The sequence below is a fragment of the Podospora pseudopauciseta genome (assembly GCF_035222475.1).
Source record: "Podospora pseudopauciseta strain CBS 411.78 chromosome 5 map unlocalized CBS411.78m_5, whole genome shotgun sequence".
In the NCBI taxonomy this organism is placed as follows: domain Eukaryota; kingdom Fungi; phylum Ascomycota; class Sordariomycetes; order Sordariales; family Podosporaceae; genus Podospora; species Podospora pseudopauciseta.
This window is the reverse complement of record NW_026946665.1, coordinates 83,096-100,882: the sequence shown is the minus strand read 5'-3', so window position 1 is coordinate 100,882 and position 17,787 is coordinate 83,096. Positions and strand designations below refer to the sequence as shown.

Sequence of the window (17,787 nt, the reverse complement as noted above, 5' to 3'; positions counted from 1 at the left end):
GAGCTCCTTGGATGTTACCCCTCATGCCCCTCCTTCCGACCCCGTGCTTATCTCTCTCTTATCGCCATCTCGATGGCTGGCGGGAAGTCCAAGGAGTTCCCTTAACCCCGGCCGTAGCTTGGCGCATTCCATTCCTTTCAAGTCGGTGAATGGTGCTCAACCTGAATCGCTGGCACACTTTTAAACCTTGTGATCATTCTTAAGGCAGTTGAGGGGCTGAAGTGTTGGTTGGCTTCTTCACCGAGGGCTTGGATGACTCCAACGGCGCCCCCGCTTAAGTAGGTGGCTGCACACCGGAAGCTGGCATTGTCACTCAGGCCGTTGTGTTTGGTCAAGAAAACGGTCCTGAGAATTATATAGTCACGACAGTACATCCGGCACCCCCACGCTGAAACGGCACATCTGACAGTAATATCGAGAAGGTGATGATGGGGGAGGGTGAGGTGCGCGCACCTGCCCGCGAGACCATGAGCTGGTCAATAAGAAAAACTGACAAGTCCTGCTACACCACACCAACAAACCGCTTCAACTGCATGTTGAGTCAGTCGGGTTGCTGTGACAGAAGCTCTGCGCGCAAAAGTCAGGGACTCGAGGGACGGTTCCAAATAGAACAAAAGTTAGACGTCTTTGCGGCATCAGGCGGTCGGTGGACAACCCGAAAAGTGCACACCTCAGATCCACGGCTCCCCACCAGTGCCAAGCGCCTCGCCAACTGATCCCACCGCCCTCTCCCCGCCCGCCCTCCAGCCCTTTTAACACCCGAGATCTCGCTCGGCTCGCCACATCCATACATGCCGCTATCTGCGCTCAAGCTCCCCCCCCTCGGTCTCACACGACGCAACATCTCACCACCCGCTGTCTCCGCTCCCGGGCTTGGTTCGAAATACCCTCTCTTTTGAAAACACCCCTCGGCCGCACCCCGAGACTTGAAGCTGTCTTTTCTGATTTGGCAGCGACTTCGTCGCGTGCCCACCCCTGTCTGATTGACCACGACCCCTCGATCGATCCGGCGCCGCAGTCTGCACCACCACCTAGCGGAGGCCCAACATCTCCCTCCTCGCCGCAGCCTGTCCACGAACCTCACCGGCGCTCGACACAATGTCGACGTCCAACCTGGGCGAGTTTCGCCACATGCGCACCGGCAGTCTCAACATTCCACCACAAGCCGGTCACTCGAGTGGTGGTGGGATAATGGCTCCCATGCCCGCCGCCGCCCATCGCTTCGATGCATCACGAAGCCCACCCAGTAGGTTTTGCGATGGCGAAGCACTTTCCTCCAAACCCTTGCTGACCCATCAACTTACTCTTGACAGACACCTCGCACGTCCCATGCAAGTTCTTCCGACAAGGCGCCTGCCAGGCAGGCAATGCATGCCCCTTTAGCCACGACCTGAGCTCGGCCGCCGAAAACGTTTGCAAGTACTTTGCCAAGGTACGCCCTCGACACTTGTGTTTGGGAGGACTGATAAGCTGACGGACTGCAGGGCAACTGCAAGTTTGGCCCAAAGTGCGCCAATATCCATGTGCTCCCCGATGGTCGCCGCATCAATTATGGCAAGAACGGTGTGACGATAGGTGTTCCCCCCGGAGTCGCCCTCGGTGCCCGCGTGAACCCGACGACATACCATCAGCCGGCCAGCAGTGCCTTGACCAACTCTTTTATGCGCGCAGATTCTCCATACAACGCCACGGCGTTTGCGCTACAAGATGAACTCTACAGCCATCAGCTGGCTCTCGAAAGCGGCGTGCCCACGATCGACACCACCTCGTACACTTCCAACCCTGCTTCCGCCTACGGATCACCACGAGACGAGGAGCCAAACCGCTTTGGACTGGGTCTTTCTCCCAACATCAAAGGACTTTCGGTGCTGGATGCTCCCCTTCCGGCGTCATTCGACAGCAACGGGATCTCACATGCGGCCAGGGGCGGTCCTTGGCCATCTTCGGTCCCGGCCCAGTTTGGATTGGACTCGCCTTCCTCCTCACTCAGTGCCGCCAAGAGTGGTCGTACTTCGGATGCGTTGAGGCACTTGCACGCGTCTGCCTTTGGAAACAGCCACCTGTCACCGTCAGGACTTGCAACACAGGACATCTCAGGCTTTGGTAGTAGCCCACCTTCCGGTTCTCTTGGATTCAGCTCGGCGCTGGGTGGTGATGAGTACTTTGGAAAGCGGCCTATGCACAGCAACGCTTCGCGATTCGCCAAGATCCGCATGATGAGCAGCAGCGTGCCTAAAGTCGACATGGATTGGGATGATTCCGAACAGTTCCTCTTTGAGGAAGATTATGTGCCAGGCACGCTGGCCAACGAGGTGCTGACGCCGACAGAGAGGGCGAGGAGGGGCTCTACAACCAACACAATCCGTGGAATGGACGCCCTCAACCGTGAGACAATCGCCGAATCCTGCCCGCCTGCCCCCATCACCAAGTTCGGCACTCCCATTCAACCTTCCAGCCCTGGCCGCTGGGGTCCGTTGTGGGGGAGGCAAAAGGAGGATGACGGCCACCTGGAGACGGGCCGGTCTTTTAAGCACGCCTCGGCATTCGGCCATGTGGGAAGCCCGCTCCGAAACTCGAGCCTTGCCAGCGCCATCACATCAGGGCTGGATGGAAACACGGTGGGAGTGTCGGCCCTGACTCAGCAGCTTCGAGACACCCAGCTGTCCGACGACGGTTCGGCTGATTCAAGCCCCCATATCCGGCCCAATGTTCCACGCAATGCCAACGGAGCAGGCATCATTGGCGAATCCAGGGATAAGGATGGGGGGCTGGCAAGACATGTCAGCAGCACCTCAATAGGTTCGAGCGCTACTGGGCGCTTCAAGTCCCCAATGGATGAAGAGGAGGCCGCATTTGTGTTCAGCATGGACGATGAAGATGATGCCCAGGCGAGGGCTCGCAAGCGTGGAACCGGAAACCAACAAGTGAACAGTACTGCCAGCCCTCTGAGTGCCGCTGCCTGGTCCAACAGCTACGCCACGGTTGTTGCCAATAACAGATCTACCGGGACCAATGGCGAAGGCAACAGCGGCACTGGTGCTGTTGAAGCGGTCGGTGGAAGATAGTGCTTTGGCTTCAGGAGTTTGGGTTGGTAGGCACAAAAAGAGCAAAAGAAAAAAAGGCAAGGGAATAGACCAACGTTGAAGCGGAGCATGATAACAAAGGAATTGCATCGTCTGCAGCGTACTTTTTACATATATAGCTGCAGCAAGGATCTCAAGGGGCATAGCGTGGTGTGGTTAGGTCACTCTTGAGGGAGGCATACATCTCGACACAAATTGCCTGATACTGTCAGGATTTGACTTGTGGGTATAGCCATCTTGTTTCTTTGTACCACTCTCTTTTGTCTGGATATGAACGGTGTAGGAAATCGGTCGGGGCGGTGTTTTGTTTTTACTCGTTCTTTGCAGGCTCTCGAGTTCTTTTTCAGGAGTGTTTTACCACAACGTTGTCGTTGCTCTCCCAGGAAACATATCACACATGCATCTCGACTCCCAAATCCGTTTCCTTTCTGGTTGAAGTTGCGGTGTTGGTGTGGCCACGTGAGAAACTTCGAGGATCAGGTATCGACAAGGATAAATGTAATGGCAGTATATGTATACAGAGGCAGTCGATCGCTCAGTACATGGAAGCAGAGAATAACCAAGAGCTGGTTGGCGGTGAAGTAGAGTCTGGGCCCTATGGATGCCAACATGGGTTTCTTGCCATGTAGGTTGGATACCTAGAGATATTTTATACAGAATCGAACAGACATAAACAGACATGTCCAAGATAGACATCCTTTGGCAGCTTTGCTGATCGACTTGAATCGCAAAAGACATGCGACTGGACAGATTCCTCCTACCCCTTCATGGCTTGATGCTCACCAGCCCCAGGCAATAGCAGGTCCTCTGTTCCATAGATGCTATGTAAGTACCATCTCGAGACTTGGCAACTGTATTGTCGTGATACATGAAATGAGTTGTGAGCATGGTACAAGGCGGGACAGGCGGCAATGGCGGCGACAAGAACGGCCCAAATACAAAATACAATTGTTGGTGCTCTATGTGGTTGTTTTCCCCCCATCCATTATTAAGCCGGCAACAACTGCTTAGTTGGCATCAGGCTGGGAAGTAATATACTCGACGGCCTTGTCAACTGTTGACATCATACAGGTTAGAATCATCAGCTTTGGAGTGGGTATGGGCTACATACCACTGTGGATGGTGTCGGCATCCTTATCGGGGATCTCAATGCTGAACTCCTGTTGCCCATGTCGTTAGTATCCCTTCCCACGTCACAGCAAAGAGGGGCAGGGGTCATCCATACCTCCTCAATAGCCATGACAACCTCAACGGTATCCAAGCTGTCCAACCCGAGGTCATTGGCGAAGTGGGCGGTTTCCGTAATCTAAGCCACTCGTCAGCTCCCATTCTCCAAGGCCATACATCATTCCTTCTCCTTCTCCTCCAACTCCTCCACACATTTCGACAACCATGGGTTGTTGCCGGCCATAGCACTCACGTTCTCGGGGTTGTTGACCTGCAGCAAAAAAGCCACTGTTAGCACCTCTCCATGACCAGAAACAAGAACCGAAATGCAGGACAAAAAGCACCTTGTCAAACCCAGACAGAAGCTCCTTGATTCTCTCGTAGACCTCCTGCTTCGTGAGACCACCACCCGACGCATAACCGCGCATTTGAAGAGCCCAGCTGGCAGAGGCCTTGGGGACGAAGCTCTTGGCCGCGGAGGGGGCGGCTAATCTGAGGGAGTGGGCAGCGGCAGAGCGAACAGCGGCGGTCCGCGACGCAAGAGCGACGGACCGGAGGACGGCGGTGCGGAACATTTTGGCGGGAGGTTGGTTGGACTGGAAAGGAGTGAAAGCTCGCGGGAGTTGGTGTGGCCGGTGGAAGTGGGCCGGGGGGTCGAGGCAATTGACGGCGGAGACGTTCGGCGGGGGGTGGTGGTGGTGTGACGGTTAGAGGTCTGCTTGATGATAAATTTCTCGCCTGGGAATGGCAAGCGTCGGGATGCGTTAAACTCTCTGGCAGCTTTCGGTGCTGCGGCACTGCGGGACGGACAGCTCCAGCTTTGCACACGGTCTGTGCACTGCATCACGTGACATGCGCCATGACGGCTGGGCAATGGCCTCAGCATTTGAGACTGGGACAGCACGGGACAAAAAACATAACTTTTGGGTGGTGGGACGTATGTATAACACTATTTACAGGTCTTCTGAGCCAACATCTAACCATCCGCAAGAGCCGCTTGATTTCCTCTACACCCATCTTTACCGGTAGGGAGAGTCCGCCCTGATAGCCGCAGCCAGCTCCGGCTCCCACTTGTCTCCGTTGGAAAGCAATTTCTCTGTGCACAATTAGCCCAAGCTTTCCCTTGAATGAGACAGTCAGGAGGAACCCACCCTTGTTGTAAAGCAGCTCCTCGCGGGTCTCGGTGGCGTACTCGGCATTGGGAGACTCGACAATGGCGTCGACAGGGCAAGACTCCTGGCAGAAACCGCAGTAAATGCACTTGGTCATGTCAATGTCGTAGCGGGTGGTGCGGCGGGAACCGTCCGCACGCTCCTCAGCCTCGATGGTGATGGCTTGCGCCGGGCAGACAGCCTCGCAAAGCTTGCAGGCAATGCAACGCTCCTCACCCGAGGGGTATCTCCGGAGAGCGTGCTCACCGCGGAAACGGGGAGAAATGGGGCCCTGCTGCTGTCAGCCGGTCTGGCCTCCTGAAATGCGCATCGCCCTTCCCGCTCTCATCCATGACCGCCCAGGCTCTGGTATTCTCTAATCGTATCTTCCCAAGCCCTACCCTCTTGACAGCAAACTGTATAACGCACCTTTTCGAATGGGTAGTAGATCGTGTACCTGTTCAAGTCGACCTCTGTCAGCCCCGCTGCCCACACCCAGCTACCCGTCCAGGGACAAACACTCACGGTGGCCTGAAGAACTGCTCCATGAGCACGTACATCCCCCTCATCATCTCCGTCATCAAAAAGTACTTTCCAAGCTTGTCGAAGGTGTTCTCGGACTCCTGTTCCCACGTCTTGGGGGGCGGCAGACGGAAGTTCTTGGGCGGGGGCCCAGCCGGTGTCGCATACGTTCTCCTGGCGACAACCTGAGAGATGACTGCGGAAGAGGGGGCGACGGCGCGAACTGCGCGCACCAGAGGGCGGGCCGCAATGGTGGTATTGGGAAGCATGGTGTCAACGTCGATTCGGTCGCTGGGTTCGAGGGGTGTTGGCAAGCTGGGAGGGACTTTTGGTGCTTCGAGAGACCGTCGCGGGGACGACTAAGAGGCTGGTGCCGAAAGGAGACTGGCGATCAGGTCAATTGGGCCTGCACGCTGCTGCAAAAAGTGCGGTCGCGACAGCGACAGCAGAAGTATTGAGAGTGGGGTGGCGGAGGCGAGGTTGACAGAGCTCCCCGGTGGCGCTTGACGTCGTCTCGATATCCCTGGAGCTTTGGGTCATGGGAGTTGACATTTTGGAGCTGCCGGCGCTTGGACCACCCCACCGCAAGATTACATTTACCAGCTTGTGATTTGCTGCCCCATCAGTATGTGGGGGCCCGGCCGCCGAAGGTCAAATCACGTGCGTCTCACGTGAGTCTTCCAATGCATGATGATGATGGAAGTAAAAAGGGGTATATTTTGTCTAAATGTCTCGCTGTGCGCCAAGTTCCTTTATTGATCAATCTTGCCCCACGTTGTCCACCACACCCCCATGTTGGCTGCCACCACCAGATCCAGCATCTTGAGCCCTTCATCATGGATAATCAGCTTCCCAAGCTTGACCTTCTTACCACTGCTCCCACCTCCAGCGTTCTCTTTGCCAAGGCTAAGATCCATCTCATCCTCATCACTCCATTCATCCTCGTCGCTGCTCCTTGTATTTCGATGGTGCAGTAGACTGCTAAACTGTTTCGACAGTCGGCTTGCCCGGTTGTCCTTGTCGGCATCATTTCGACGAGCCCCAAAGAAGTCGCCCCCGCTAGGCAGGTTGAACCTCAACTCACTAACCGGTTTCGTGCCCAAAAGGGCAGCCTGGAGCTCATCGCCCCTCGACCGGCCCATTGCCTGTGCGTTTTGGATGCTCTGCGCCACCTCCCGAGGATCGAACTGGAACTTGGTGGTAGAGTCGAGCACATGGCGGAGCTTGAGGGAGCGCCCGCTGGTGCTGGTGCGGAACTCACAGCGCCCTTCCCACGGTGACAGAAAGGTGTATCCTTTGGGCCGCAACCCTGGTCCAGGGTGAGTGATGATCCCGCCCTGCTCCTCGCCCGACCCAGAGTGATTGGATCCAATCGTGGAGGAGCTCCCCTGCCTGGTATGGGATGCCTTGGGTGCGCTGGGCTCTTCGGACGACTGCACGCCCTCTGGGCTAATGCTCTCCCGCCTCTCTCGTCGGTGGAACGCCTTTTTAAAGCCCACTTTCCAACCAGCTCCATAAGCCATGACAACCTGTCTGTGAAATCCGTCTTGGGGGGGAGGAGCCATCCCCCGCGCACCACTGTCACTGCGCGCTCTCTGTCCACTCTGCATCATATGTGAGAACGAATGCGGCTGGCCCGTTGAAGTGAGTGCCTGGAGAGCCTGGGTTTCGGCAGCAGCCCGGCTGGGCATCCCTTTGTACTTTGCATATCCCGAAGTGTCAATGCGAATATCAATTTTTTGAGACTTCCACCCGGGCCCCATGTCCTCTGGGTTGAGGCTCGGGTCTGCCTGCGACGGTGGGGGAATATTGGTGGCAAAAGACGACACCCGTCCTACATTGACCTGGGATCCAGAACTCGGATCTCTGCGAATTATGGTCAGATAAAAAGAAACCGAAGAAGGTCGCCGATGCATGTGCCTAGGTGACGTGGGATGTTGTCCTTGGCTATACGACAAGGGAGATGCCACTCGCTGCGGAGGTTGCTGTGCAGGAGGTTGACTCGGTGTGCTTGGTCGGGCTGCACTTGAAGAGTAAAGTGGAGGTGCAACATTATCTTCATTATGATCGAGACCCGCTAGTGGTAAGGATGAAGGCACTGTCGTCAAGTGAGGAGGGGGCGGGGGCGGCTCAGGCGAGCCCCCCGATAGGCGTTTTTGGAACATGGGGTTTGGCCTATATGAATCGAGTGACTTGTCGGCGGGATTTTGGTTTTCTGATATTGGAGATGGGCCAGTCTCTGGTCGGTAAGGCTTGTACTGAGGGATATGGGGAGTTGGGGTTGGTGAGAGCACTGGAACCGGACCTGGTTCCCCCGTTGACGACAAGCTTTCCGGCCTCAGAACTCTCGCGGATGTAGGCAACGGCTTCCTCGGAATCGTGCTCCTAGCACTCTCCCCACTGGACCTCGTAGAACTCAACACATTACTCTTTGGTCGTGGTGGCATGGGTGGTGGCATATCCTCTGGTCGCTCCATGTGGATGTAATAGAGAGAATTCGCTATGTCTTCACCTGTCACATTTTTCCTATGCGGCCTCATGGTAGAGAGTACCACATCTAAGAGGCAAGGTTCCAGATTAGCAAAGCATTCACAATAAAAGAAGAAACCGTACAAACCTTGTGTACCGGGGACTCTGGAGATGTACAGCGTGAGGGATTCTTTGACTTCGGGATGGTGGGGATATTGCGGAGGATTTGCAGCGATGTAGTTGATGTCGGCCAGAGACCTTGCCTCGGCACGCGGTCCAGCCGCCATGACTTTCGAGTACCTATGTTCGGGAAGCGGCCTGGTGTTTTGGTGGTTTTCCTGATGTGGTAGACTTGGGGCGCTGGATCGTGGAGAGACGAGGTGACGTTGCCCCACCCCCCCAGAAGTAAGCACCACGGGGCTGTGTTGGGTGTTGGGGCTGGTGTTGTGAAGAAAGCGGATGGATCCTGTTGCATCCAAGGGACATAAAGAAAACAGTTCCAGAAAAGCCGTCCCTTAAAACAGAGTCATAACCCACAGCTCATTGCTTTATCTGAATCTTTGCACCACTGTCCACTGCGTCCAAAATTGCCCCAGTCCCGCCAGTGGGGTCGGTCCCAGTGAGGGAGCCGTGGAGCTTGGGCCCATTCAGCGGGCTGCTTGGTTTTTGGTGTCGCTGCCCAATTGGGTTCTGTCCTCCGCCAAGACCTCGAACCGCAACGTCGTCAAACATCAGAATCACATTCACAGCTGACAGCACTACATGTATTAGAACTACATGTATTAAAAATGTCTCTCGCAATAACGACCGAATACAAGCGGCGCGTCCAGCGCTCAACAGCAAGCAGTCTACAACATACACGATGGTTGGTTTGAATCCATTTCGCCCATTTCCCCGGCTTCAAATTCCTTCACGTCAACATGATATCCACAAAACATGCCAGTACGAATCAACGCTAATACAAAGAGACCAAATAACAAGTCGAGGAAAATACAAGACTAAATCCCAAGACCAATAAAAAGGGATAAATATCACTACCAAAACCGACAACAATTTCGTTTTCAAGATCTTCACGCCGTCCTCGTCTTTTGAACAGTCAGCGCAGCAAGGTCGTTGATGGTCCCGCTGCTCAACAACTCTAGGATCTGCAAGTTGGCTCGGAACTCCTTGGCGATCCAGTTTCGCAATTCAATGGCAGTCAGTGAGTCCAGTCCGTAGCTGGTGATGTTCCTCGCCACGTCGAGATCTTGAATGTCAACCGTCAGCACTTCCGACAGCTTCTGTAGGATACCTTGGCCGACGATGTTGGCCGCCTCTTCGTCACTGCTAGCCGCACGGAATGCATTTCCTGGGGAAATGGTCTGCTTCGGCATCAAGCCCTCACGCTCGGCGGCCGCAAGACATTCGGCCTTGAGCTCGGTGAAGCGCGGATCCGAAGCATAGTAGGGCCAACCGCCATCAGCGCCGAGGTGCAGCTTGAGACCAGTCAGGCATTGCGCCGGGCATTCTCCTCGAACCGCAGCCGAAAGCAGGGCAAGGACCTCCTCCTCTGAGACCGTCTCATGTCCAAAGTTGCGGATGATGTCCTCGCTGCGCTCCGCATTCTCGGCAAGGTATCCTGCGCCCGTGACGGCTGTCAGATCGAGCGAGGTGCCAGGCAGACCGTTGAGTTGTCTCTGCTGCACAAACGCGTCGAGAAAGGTGTTGGCCGCGGCGTAAGCGCCCTGACCACGAGATCCAAGAATGCCAGACGCTGATGAGAGGACGACAAAGTAGTCGAGGGAAATGGACTGCGACTGGAGCACGTTGTGGATGTTCCAGGTTCCTGCTACCTTTGGCCGGATGACCTGAGTGTAGTCTTCGTGTGTCATGCCTTCCAGCAACACATCCTGCGTTGTTGTTAGCTTGTGCAGAGGAGTTTAGTGGCTTTTGGAGTTACTTACACGAAGGACCATTGCTGCATGAATGACACCGCAGATGGGAGGGAGGGATTTGGAGCACTCGGCCACAAGATGTTTCACTTGCTGTTCGTCACTGGCGTCGCACTTCTTCACCAACACACGCGCATCAGGGCAGTTGGCCTCTTTCTGGAGCTGATCAACCATCTCCTTGCCAATCCCACTGCGCGATAGCAGCACTATGCTGCGAGCGCCATGCTGGATCATGAATTTGGCCATGGAGCGGCCCAGACCGCCAGTACCACCTACGATGACGTGGGTGCCGTCCCTGCGGAAGATGGTCTTGGATATCTGGTGCATGGCCTTGACCTGTTCCTTGGGTCCGGCAACCACGACGACGGGGTGCGCCGCGCCATTGTGCACCATCTCCATGCCCCTCGAGAGCTCTGAGACGGGAAGAATGGTGGCATCCGAAGGCGCTTTGATCACACCACTGGCGATGTTGTCGACAACCGCCTTGAGAGTACGCTCCATTGCCTTTGGTCTGGCAGCTGCCACGCTTGCCATGTTGAGCGAGGTGAAGGTAGCGTTGTCCCCAAGCCCTGGCCTCGTATTGGCATGGGTGGCTGACGTTCGGATCTCAACAAAGCGTCCAAAGTCAGCAAGGCATTCCCAAGCAACATTTGTCTCGTTGCCGGATAGTGTCAGGACAACGTCCATGCCTTCACCCATCGTCGCCTCCTCCAGCTGCCGACGGAGATGAATGCTGTGAGAATTCAACACACGCTCCCTCGGGACACCTGCCCTCTTTGCTGTCGCGGCCTCGTCATCGTTTTGAACCAAGACGTAGGCCAACGCTCCCAAATGGCGGGCCACTTCGACGGCAGCAATACCCGCCGGGCCTGCCAGCTGGATCAGGATTCTCTCGCTCGGATGAAGCTTGGCGAGATCTACCAAGGCATAATGGGCAGCAGCGTAGGCAGCAGGGATGATGGCCGCGTTTTCCATGCTGAGGCCAGCCGGGATGGCGACAGCGCTTGATGTTCTTGCTCGGGCATGTGTGCCAAAAGGGCCCAATGCCAGCGCGCACACCCTGGTTCCTTGCGCAAAGTTCCTCACGCCCGTTCCGAGGCGCGTGATGGTGCCACTGCAGCTGCGCACAATCTTGGATTCGGCATCGTGAGTCTCAGCCTTGTCGGCATCGTCTTTGCTAAGCGCCGAGGCAACCACAGCAATCTCGATCTCGTCCTCGCCCAAGGCTGTCTCTGGGCAATCCTCAAAGTACATATCATCAAAGGACTCGGAGCTGTGCGGTGCCAGGCGTAATTGGCGGCCGGGTTGATGGAAGTTTTGGAGGTAGGAGGCTGAAGGGCCGAGGCTGCGGTGCACGTCCAGGTTGAGCTTCTCGTCGACCTTGATGCGTGGAACAACGAGCTGGCCCTGCTCTTCCGCAAACTCCATTTCCTTCTCTCCCTCCTCTTCCGACAGGACAGATTCCCTCAGTGCTTCGAAGATGAGGCTGGCTTGCTCATCAGCGGACAGCTTGCTCTTGGGATCCAGATCCAAGCTGGAAGCCACGGCGCTCCTCTCCGAACGCGCCGTACGAATGAGACCCAGCGCCATGTTGGCTTCGGGGTTCGTGGGGAATCGTGTTGCGCCACGGGTGATCCAGATAAGTCCAGGCGAGATGGTCAGAAGTGACTTGATCTGCTCGAGACGCGAGGGTAAGAGATTGGGTAGCACGGGGCCCTTCAGGTCTGAGAGAACCAGGAACTTGGAGCCAAAGTCGGACAGGCTGTCCATGGAAGAAACCCTGGGAGACAGCCCGGTACTGGCCTCGATGGCGTGGCACAGTGCCGAAACTAAGGGGTCATTCTCCCCTTCTGTTACGATGACGATGTCGGAGTCAGACCTTTTCTCCTTCTTTTCGTCGCTTGAATGCCCCTTGCACTTGGCTTGAGCAAACGGCTGCCATTTATACTGGAAACACAACTCCCTGGGCGCTTTAGTGTCTTTCTGGCCAGTCCTGACCGCCTTCATCACGAGACCTGACATGGAAATAGCAGCAGCTCCCGAGCTGGCGCCACTGAAGACCTCCACCATGAATGTCGCCGTTTTTGGCTCCAGGTTGCAGTGAATGCAAAACGTGTCGTTAGCCCTCTTCTTCCAGGGCGTGCGGACAGTGACATGACGGATGGCGACGGGAAGATGGGCTGTGGGTATGCCGTCCTCTGTCGACTTTAGGTTGAGCAGTGGCACCTGCAGCATAGCGTCCAAGACCGAGGGATGAATCTGGAAGGGCGTCTCAAAGTCCACGGGCATATCCGCGGCGGTATCACGGGTGCAACAGTTGGCCACGATCTTGGTCCTGTTGATGCTGACATCGACAACAGACTTGAAAGACTTGGGGAACCCCATGCCGAGCGCCGACAGGGACTCATAGATCTCGGCACCACCACCCGCCAACGCGTTGAGCTTCCTAGACGTATTGCAGACCTGATCACTGCAGTCCTGCGTGGGCGTTGCAGGGGTGTGGCTGCCATGGCCTGCGTCGGAAGTAGCTGATGAAGGAAGCGAGGATCCAGCCGATGAGCAGGCCGAGGAGCTGTCGGCTTCCGAGATGAGCTTCTTCATGGCCTCGGTCCTGGCGCTGGGCACAGACGCATCTCTGGGAGCTGCACGGCGCGTTGAAGCGGCATCCCTCACCACAGTACCGGTGCAATGCACCAGCCATCCACGACTGTCCTCGTAAGAAGTGATGCGGAACTCGTGGCCCTTCTCGCCGTCCAAGGCTCGGAAGTTGAGGAGTACCTCAAACTCCTTGCCGTCCTCGACGAAGAGATGCTCCTTGATCTTAAGGTTTCTCAGATCAAACTTTTCAACATCAGCCCCTGTGAGACTCGCTTGTTGGGCCGCGGCCTCGACCACCATGGACACAAACGCCGACGCCGGATATACGTGGCGACCTTGAACTTCATACTCCTTCAACCAGGGCAAGTCCTCGGTGCGCACGACGTTGCGCCAAGTCGGCTCAAGCTCGCTCGACCAGTCAGCCATGATACCAATCAAGTCATTGCGGGCAAATGGCTTGATCCGATGTTGCCGGCTGAGGCGCGACTCATACCAGTACTTTTGCTTCGACCATGGGTACGTGTACAGCATGGGCACCAGGTCTGGGTGCTCATTCTCCTGGCGCTTGTGATTGATGTTGAAGAAGTCGAGGGGATAGCCGCGGACGAACAGCTGGCCGGCTGCCTCGAGGCAGGTCGTGGTGGCATCTTGATCGCGCACGAGGGTGGGGATGTAGCTGATCTTGGTGGCAGCAGCGCCAACCTTTTTCAAGATTTGCATGATGGGCCCTTTCAGAGCGGCGTGAGGTCCCACCTCCAAAAGGATGTCGGGCTTGTGCTCGTTGCACAGGCGCTGAAGAGATGTGGAAAAGCGCACGGCCTGTGTGAGGTTGTCAACCCAGTACTCTGGGCCGAGTTCATGCAGGTCAATTCTGCGGCCACGGAGCGAAGAATAAAACTCGACGTTGGATGATGACACATTGTCAGGCACTTGGATGTGGGAAATTTTGGCCAGATAGGACTCGGCAATCAGCTTCATGTGCGGAGAGTGATAGGCCACGTCGACAAACAGCTTGCGGTTGAAGACCCCCTTGTCTTGGAACATCTTGCCCACACGATCAATGGCTTCCTCATCACCGGACAAGGTCGTTGAGGACGGAGAGTTCTCGCATGCAACGACGGCCTGTGGGCCACCCTCCTGGTTGAGAGCCTTGAGCATGGGGGCGAGCTCGTCAGCACCGGAACCCACGGCCATCATGCTGCCCTTGAGCTGGGTGTGGGTCTTCTTGAGCTCGATGATGACCTGTCCTCTGTAGTAGGCAGCGGCCATGGCCGACTCAAAGTCCAGCGCGCCGGCCGCGTACGCGGCACCAATCTCTCCTGATGAGTGACCTGTCACCGCTGTTGGACGGATCCCGAATGACTCCAGGAGGTCAATCAAGGCGAGCTGTACGGCCGAGCAAATGGGCTGTGAGATGTGAGCCATGCCGACTTTGGTGCTCTTCTTGTCGCGAGTCAACTCCTCGTGGATGGAGAAGTCGGCCCCAATATCCCGCAACGTCTTGTCTGCCCGCATGATGGCGCCTTTGAAGACGGGATGGGTTGTGATGAGCTCACGGCCCATGGCGTGCCACTGGGCACCTTGTCCTGTGAAGACAAATGCCAGCTTGGGTGTTTCACTCGAGGCGCGGGCAGGCACCATCTCATGAGAGTTGAGCGAGCCGGCGACGGCCGAGCACATGCCGGCAACAACGGCCACACGCCATGGCAGATGAGACCGGCGTTGGCAGAGCGTATAGGCCAAATTACGTGGCATTGTCGTCTGGTACAGCTCGGCGTGCTGTTCGAGCCAGATTCCCAGCTCCTTCATGCTGTTGCGAAGGGCGGTCTCGTCGTTGGCTGACAGGACGAAGAGGCGCTGAGGTGTGTAGCCAGCGTCCTTGCCCAGCTCGATCTCGCGCGTGATGGGTGCTGCGCTGAGCACACACATCGAGTTGGAACCGGAGAAGCCAAAGTTGTTGACACATGCGTACTTTCTCTTGCTGGGCCATGGTTTCTGGTCCGTGGCCACTCGCATGTTCCACTTGTCAAGAGGGATGGCCGGATTGAGCGTTTCAAACTCGGTGTTGGGCAAGATGAAGCCATAGTACAGCATCAGCACCGATTTGATGACCGAGACGATGCCAGACACACCCTCTAAATGGCCGACGTTGGGCTTTGCGGAGCCAATATAAAGGGGCTGGTCAGCCGTAAAGTGTCTTCCAACTGCCCTGTAGATGGCGGTCGCCTCGATTGGGTCCCCCTTCTTTGTCCCAGTGCCATGAGCCTCGAAGAAGCCGACATCCTTGGGATCAATCTTGGCCTCGGCAAACGCGTCTCGGAGCAAGCGTTCCTGCTCCTCTGGCGACGGGGCAACAATACCAACTGTCCGGCCGTTGTGGCTGATGCCAGAATGTGTGATGACGCTGAAGATGTGGTCGTTGTCTGCTTGAGCTTGGGCCAAGGGTTTGAGAATAAGGCACCCTGCACCTTCACCACGAGCATATCCTGACTTTGCTCGGTCATCGAACGCATATGTTTTGCCCACGTCGGAAAAAAGGCGGAGTTTTGCCATCGACACCCAGATATCGGGATGTGTAATGAGGTGCGAGGCCCCAACGATGGCTGATTCGGACTCGCCTGCCCTGATCGACTGCACCGCCAAATGCAGGGCGTGTAAGGACGACGAGCATGCCGTGTCGACGGTGAACGCTGGGCCTCGAAGGTTGAAGTAATAGGCTAGCCGGCCCGCCAAGAAGGCGCCCTGGTTTCCTGTAGCGTCGAAGTTTGGTATATGATCAAGATCTCGAAGATTACCGACTCGGTGCTCGGTATAGTTGGCGCCAACAAAGACGCCTACCCTTTTGCCCGAGATGTGCTCTTTGGGAAACCCACCGTTCTCGAATGCTTCGTATGCTGTTTCGAGTAGCAGTCGTTGTGCAGGATCTGCCACGGCCCGATTAGTAACTCTCACATGCTTCATCCATTGAACCCGAGTGCTTACCCATAGACTCGGCCTCCTTCTTTGTGATGTCAAAAAACCCAGCATCAAACATGGAGATGTCATCTTTGATGAAGTAGCCGCCCTGGGAGTTGAAGCAGCCCTTCTTGTCGGGGTTTGGGTGATGATACGCCTCGGCGGTGAAGCGGTCCTTGGGAACCTTGGACCAGCCGCTTCTCTTGCGACAGAGCATACGGTAGAACTCCCCGGGCGTGGACACATCCCCCGGCAGACGGCAGGACATGCCCACGATGGCGATGGGCATCGGTTGTTGGTCCGCCATGATTCTGCAACAAGACGACCGTTGCATAAACGAGGGAATATGGCGTTGTTGACCGATGCTGGATGAGGGGAGGGAGTATTATGGGAGGTGTGTGTGGCGGTATGGGTTTGCAAATCAGGGCGGGAAAACGGGTGCCAAACACTTATATGGAAAGAGTCATGACACAGAGGCTACGCGACACAGACACCAGCTCTGCCAACGATGGACTACTGAGCCGCCCACTCTCTTGGCTACGCCATCCCGCCACCAGACGCGTTTCGTCCCTTTCTTTTCTGCAACAGTCTGTGTGCCTATACATCCGACGGTCTTAGGCGTTGCACCGGCCGCTCTTCGGATATCTACCTCCCCATCATCTCTCAACGGCATTGCAGAGGCGGCTTTCTGTTGGAAAGGGCTATTGATCGCCGATCCGGTGAAGCATTTGGAATGTTACCCGTGCAGTGAAATATGAGATAACAGCAAGGTTGCCGACTCAACGCTAGCACCGAGGTAGGTTTGGCCCGTCCTAGAGAGCACCTCAGGGGCTAACGGTTTTGCCATCTGCGCGTTTCGGTGGCTATGGGACGTGAGGGGGTAATCAGTCTCCGTGATAAGCTTCTCATGCCTCTACATGCTAATGGGGCAGACTGGGCCTGGACCGAAGACTTGGCTTCGGCCCGGTGTGAATCCGGCCCGCACCGAACACGAAGAAACACACGTGATAGTTGGAGGAATTCTGGGGACAGCATGGAGTATGTTGTGCAGCATCGGTGTAATCTGATGCAAGGCGAGACCATACGTGCCAACGGCCCTCACCTATCTTTTCTCCACATGCACAGCAGGTCCTTCGGTCTTCCAGAGACAAATGCCAGCTGTAGGTATCACATGCGTTTCCCATCTCTTATCGTGACTGACAAACACCTCGCCGGTACCTAGTTCTACCTGGGGAGCACCTTCCGAGAAATGGAAAGGCAAATTGGATGGGAGCTGGTCTAATGCCGCCTGGGGTTCCTCCTGAGTAGGTACCCAGTTTTGGATTTGCATGTTAGTTCTGTCCGGTCGAAGCTTGAACTCCGCTTGGTAGACTGCAGTTGGGGTCTTTTTCTGCTCTTGGTGTACATTGGCCACTTGGGCAGTAGATGCTTCACCTGTATATTGTTAACAACGGCTAAAGGTAAACCCTCTCGCCAAGCAGCCCACGGTCCTCCACATTCCTCTGTATCTGCCTATGTTTCACGGGTGGGATGCAATAGTCGAGCCCTACAATCCCTAGCACGCCGAGGATAAGTCTAGACTTCCACACCATCCGACGATCCAGTTAGTCATACGATGAAACACCGGGTGATGGGAGGGTAAGGGTAGTGCGTCATTATCATTCGCTCTGTGTCTATTAACTGCATCTTCAGGCAGTACTGATGCACGCTAGATACATCCAAGGAAAGGCAGAAGAGGTTAAACGCGCTTCTGCACACGTTGCGAAATCGGATATGCGCGTGTTTACGTCTGTGTTTATTTTGGGCTTCTCAGAAGGCTGGGACGGGGAGCTCGGCGGAAACTGGGAGATATAGACATCCCTGTTCCAATCCTATTCCGACGATTCATACCAGTATCTATCCATCCATTCG

The 17,787-nt window shown here is 55.8% G+C and overlaps 6 protein-coding genes across 6 annotated transcripts; 2 read left to right on the top strand and 4 right to left on the bottom strand.

Moving 5' to 3' along the window:
* The first annotated feature begins 116 nt into the window (after window positions 1-116).
* On the top strand, window positions 117-3,746 carry QC763_507490 (uncharacterized protein). The gene is made up of 3 exons (XM_062913346.1): window positions 117-1,246; window positions 1,314-1,432; window positions 1,485-3,746. The coding sequence occupies exons 1-3, from the start codon at window positions 1,099-1,101 to the stop codon at window positions 3,063-3,065; spliced, it is 1,848 nt and encodes a 615-aa protein (XP_062764611.1). The 5' UTR covers window positions 117-1,098; the 3' UTR covers window positions 3,066-3,746.
* A 236-nt stretch (window positions 3,747-3,982) lies between these two features.
* Window positions 3,983-5,046, bottom strand: ACP2 (mitochondrial acyl carrier protein). Its single transcript, XM_062913347.1, has 5 exons — window positions 4,595-5,046; window positions 4,504-4,521; window positions 4,309-4,389; window positions 4,195-4,243; window positions 3,983-4,137 (listed from the first exon to the last, which is right to left on the bottom strand). Exons 1-5 carry the CDS (start codon window positions 4,823-4,825, stop codon window positions 4,091-4,093), a joined length of 426 nt encoding a protein of 141 aa, XP_062764610.1. The 5' UTR covers window positions 4,826-5,046; the 3' UTR covers window positions 3,983-4,090.
* A 104-nt stretch (window positions 5,047-5,150) lies between these two features.
* Window positions 5,151-6,554, bottom strand: NdufS8 (ndufs8, ubiquinone oxidoreductase 23 kd subunit). Its single transcript, XM_062913348.1, has 4 exons — window positions 5,927-6,554; window positions 5,831-5,858; window positions 5,402-5,693; window positions 5,151-5,346 (listed from the first exon to the last, which is right to left on the bottom strand). Exons 1-4 carry the CDS (start codon window positions 6,190-6,192, stop codon window positions 5,270-5,272), a joined length of 663 nt encoding a protein of 220 aa, XP_062764609.1. The 5' UTR covers window positions 6,193-6,554; the 3' UTR covers window positions 5,151-5,269.
* Window positions 6,555-6,675: 121 nt separating this feature from the next.
* Window positions 6,676-8,679, bottom strand: QC763_507520 (uncharacterized protein; the record flags this gene model as incomplete). The annotated part of the gene is made up of 2 exons (XM_062913349.1): window positions 6,676-8,435; window positions 8,541-8,679. The coding sequence occupies 2 exons, from the start codon at window positions 8,677-8,679 to the stop codon at window positions 6,676-6,678; spliced, it is 1,899 nt and encodes a 632-aa protein (XP_062764608.1).
* Window positions 8,680-9,409: 730 nt separating this feature from the next.
* Window positions 9,410-9,945, top strand: QC763_0072820 (uncharacterized protein; the record flags this gene model as incomplete). The annotated part of the gene is made up of 2 exons (XM_062906005.1): window positions 9,410-9,589; window positions 9,679-9,945. Exons 1-2 carry the CDS (start codon window positions 9,509-9,511, stop codon window positions 9,943-9,945), a joined length of 348 nt encoding a protein of 115 aa, XP_062764607.1. The 5' UTR covers window positions 9,410-9,508.
* QC763_0072810 (Type I Iterative PKS) lies at window positions 9,463-16,487 on the bottom strand (the record flags this gene model as incomplete). The annotated part of the gene is made up of 3 exons (XM_062906004.1): window positions 15,904-16,487; window positions 10,336-15,845; window positions 9,463-10,281 (listed from the first exon to the last, which is right to left on the bottom strand). Exons 1-3 carry the CDS (start codon window positions 16,208-16,210, stop codon window positions 9,463-9,465), a joined length of 6,636 nt encoding a protein of 2,211 aa, XP_062764606.1. The 5' UTR covers window positions 16,211-16,487.
* Between the last annotated feature and the right edge of the window lie 1,300 nt (window positions 16,488-17,787).

Bases quoted from the DNA above. Each gene is read 5' to 3' on its own strand.
- QC763_507490 (XM_062913346.1), top strand. From the start codon at position 1,099: ATGTCGACGTCCAACCTGGGCGAGTTTCGCCACATGCGCACCGGCAGT. The intron at 1,247-1,313 runs GTAGGTTTTGCG...TACTCTTGACAG, and splicing joins TGCATCACGAAGCCCACCCA to ACACCTCGCACGTCCCATGC. The intron at 1,433-1,484 runs GTACGCCCTCGA...GACGGACTGCAG, and splicing joins TTTGCAAGTACTTTGCCAAG to GGCAACTGCAAGTTTGGCCC.
- ACP2 (XM_062913347.1), bottom strand. From the start codon at position 4,825: ATGTTCCGCACCGCCGTCCTCCGGTCCGTCGCTCTTGCGTCGCGGACC. The intron at 4,244-4,308 runs GTATGGATGACC...CATGGGCAACAG, and splicing joins TTGTCATGGCTATTGAGGAG to GAGTTCAGCATTGAGATCCC. The intron at 4,138-4,194 runs GTATGTAGCCCA...TGATGTCAACAG, and splicing joins TGCCGACACCATCCACAGTG to TTGACAAGGCCGTCGAGTAT.
- NdufS8 (XM_062913348.1), bottom strand. From the start codon at position 6,192: ATGCTTCCCAATACCACCATTGCGGCCCGCCCTCTGGTGCGCGCAGTT. The intron at 5,694-5,830 runs GTGCGTTATACA...TGACAGCAGCAG, and splicing joins TCTACTACCCATTCGAAAAG to GGCCCCATTTCTCCCCGTTT. The intron at 5,347-5,401 runs GTGGGTTCCTCC...AATTGTGCACAG, and splicing joins GGAGCTGCTTTACAACAAGG to AGAAATTGCTTTCCAACGGA.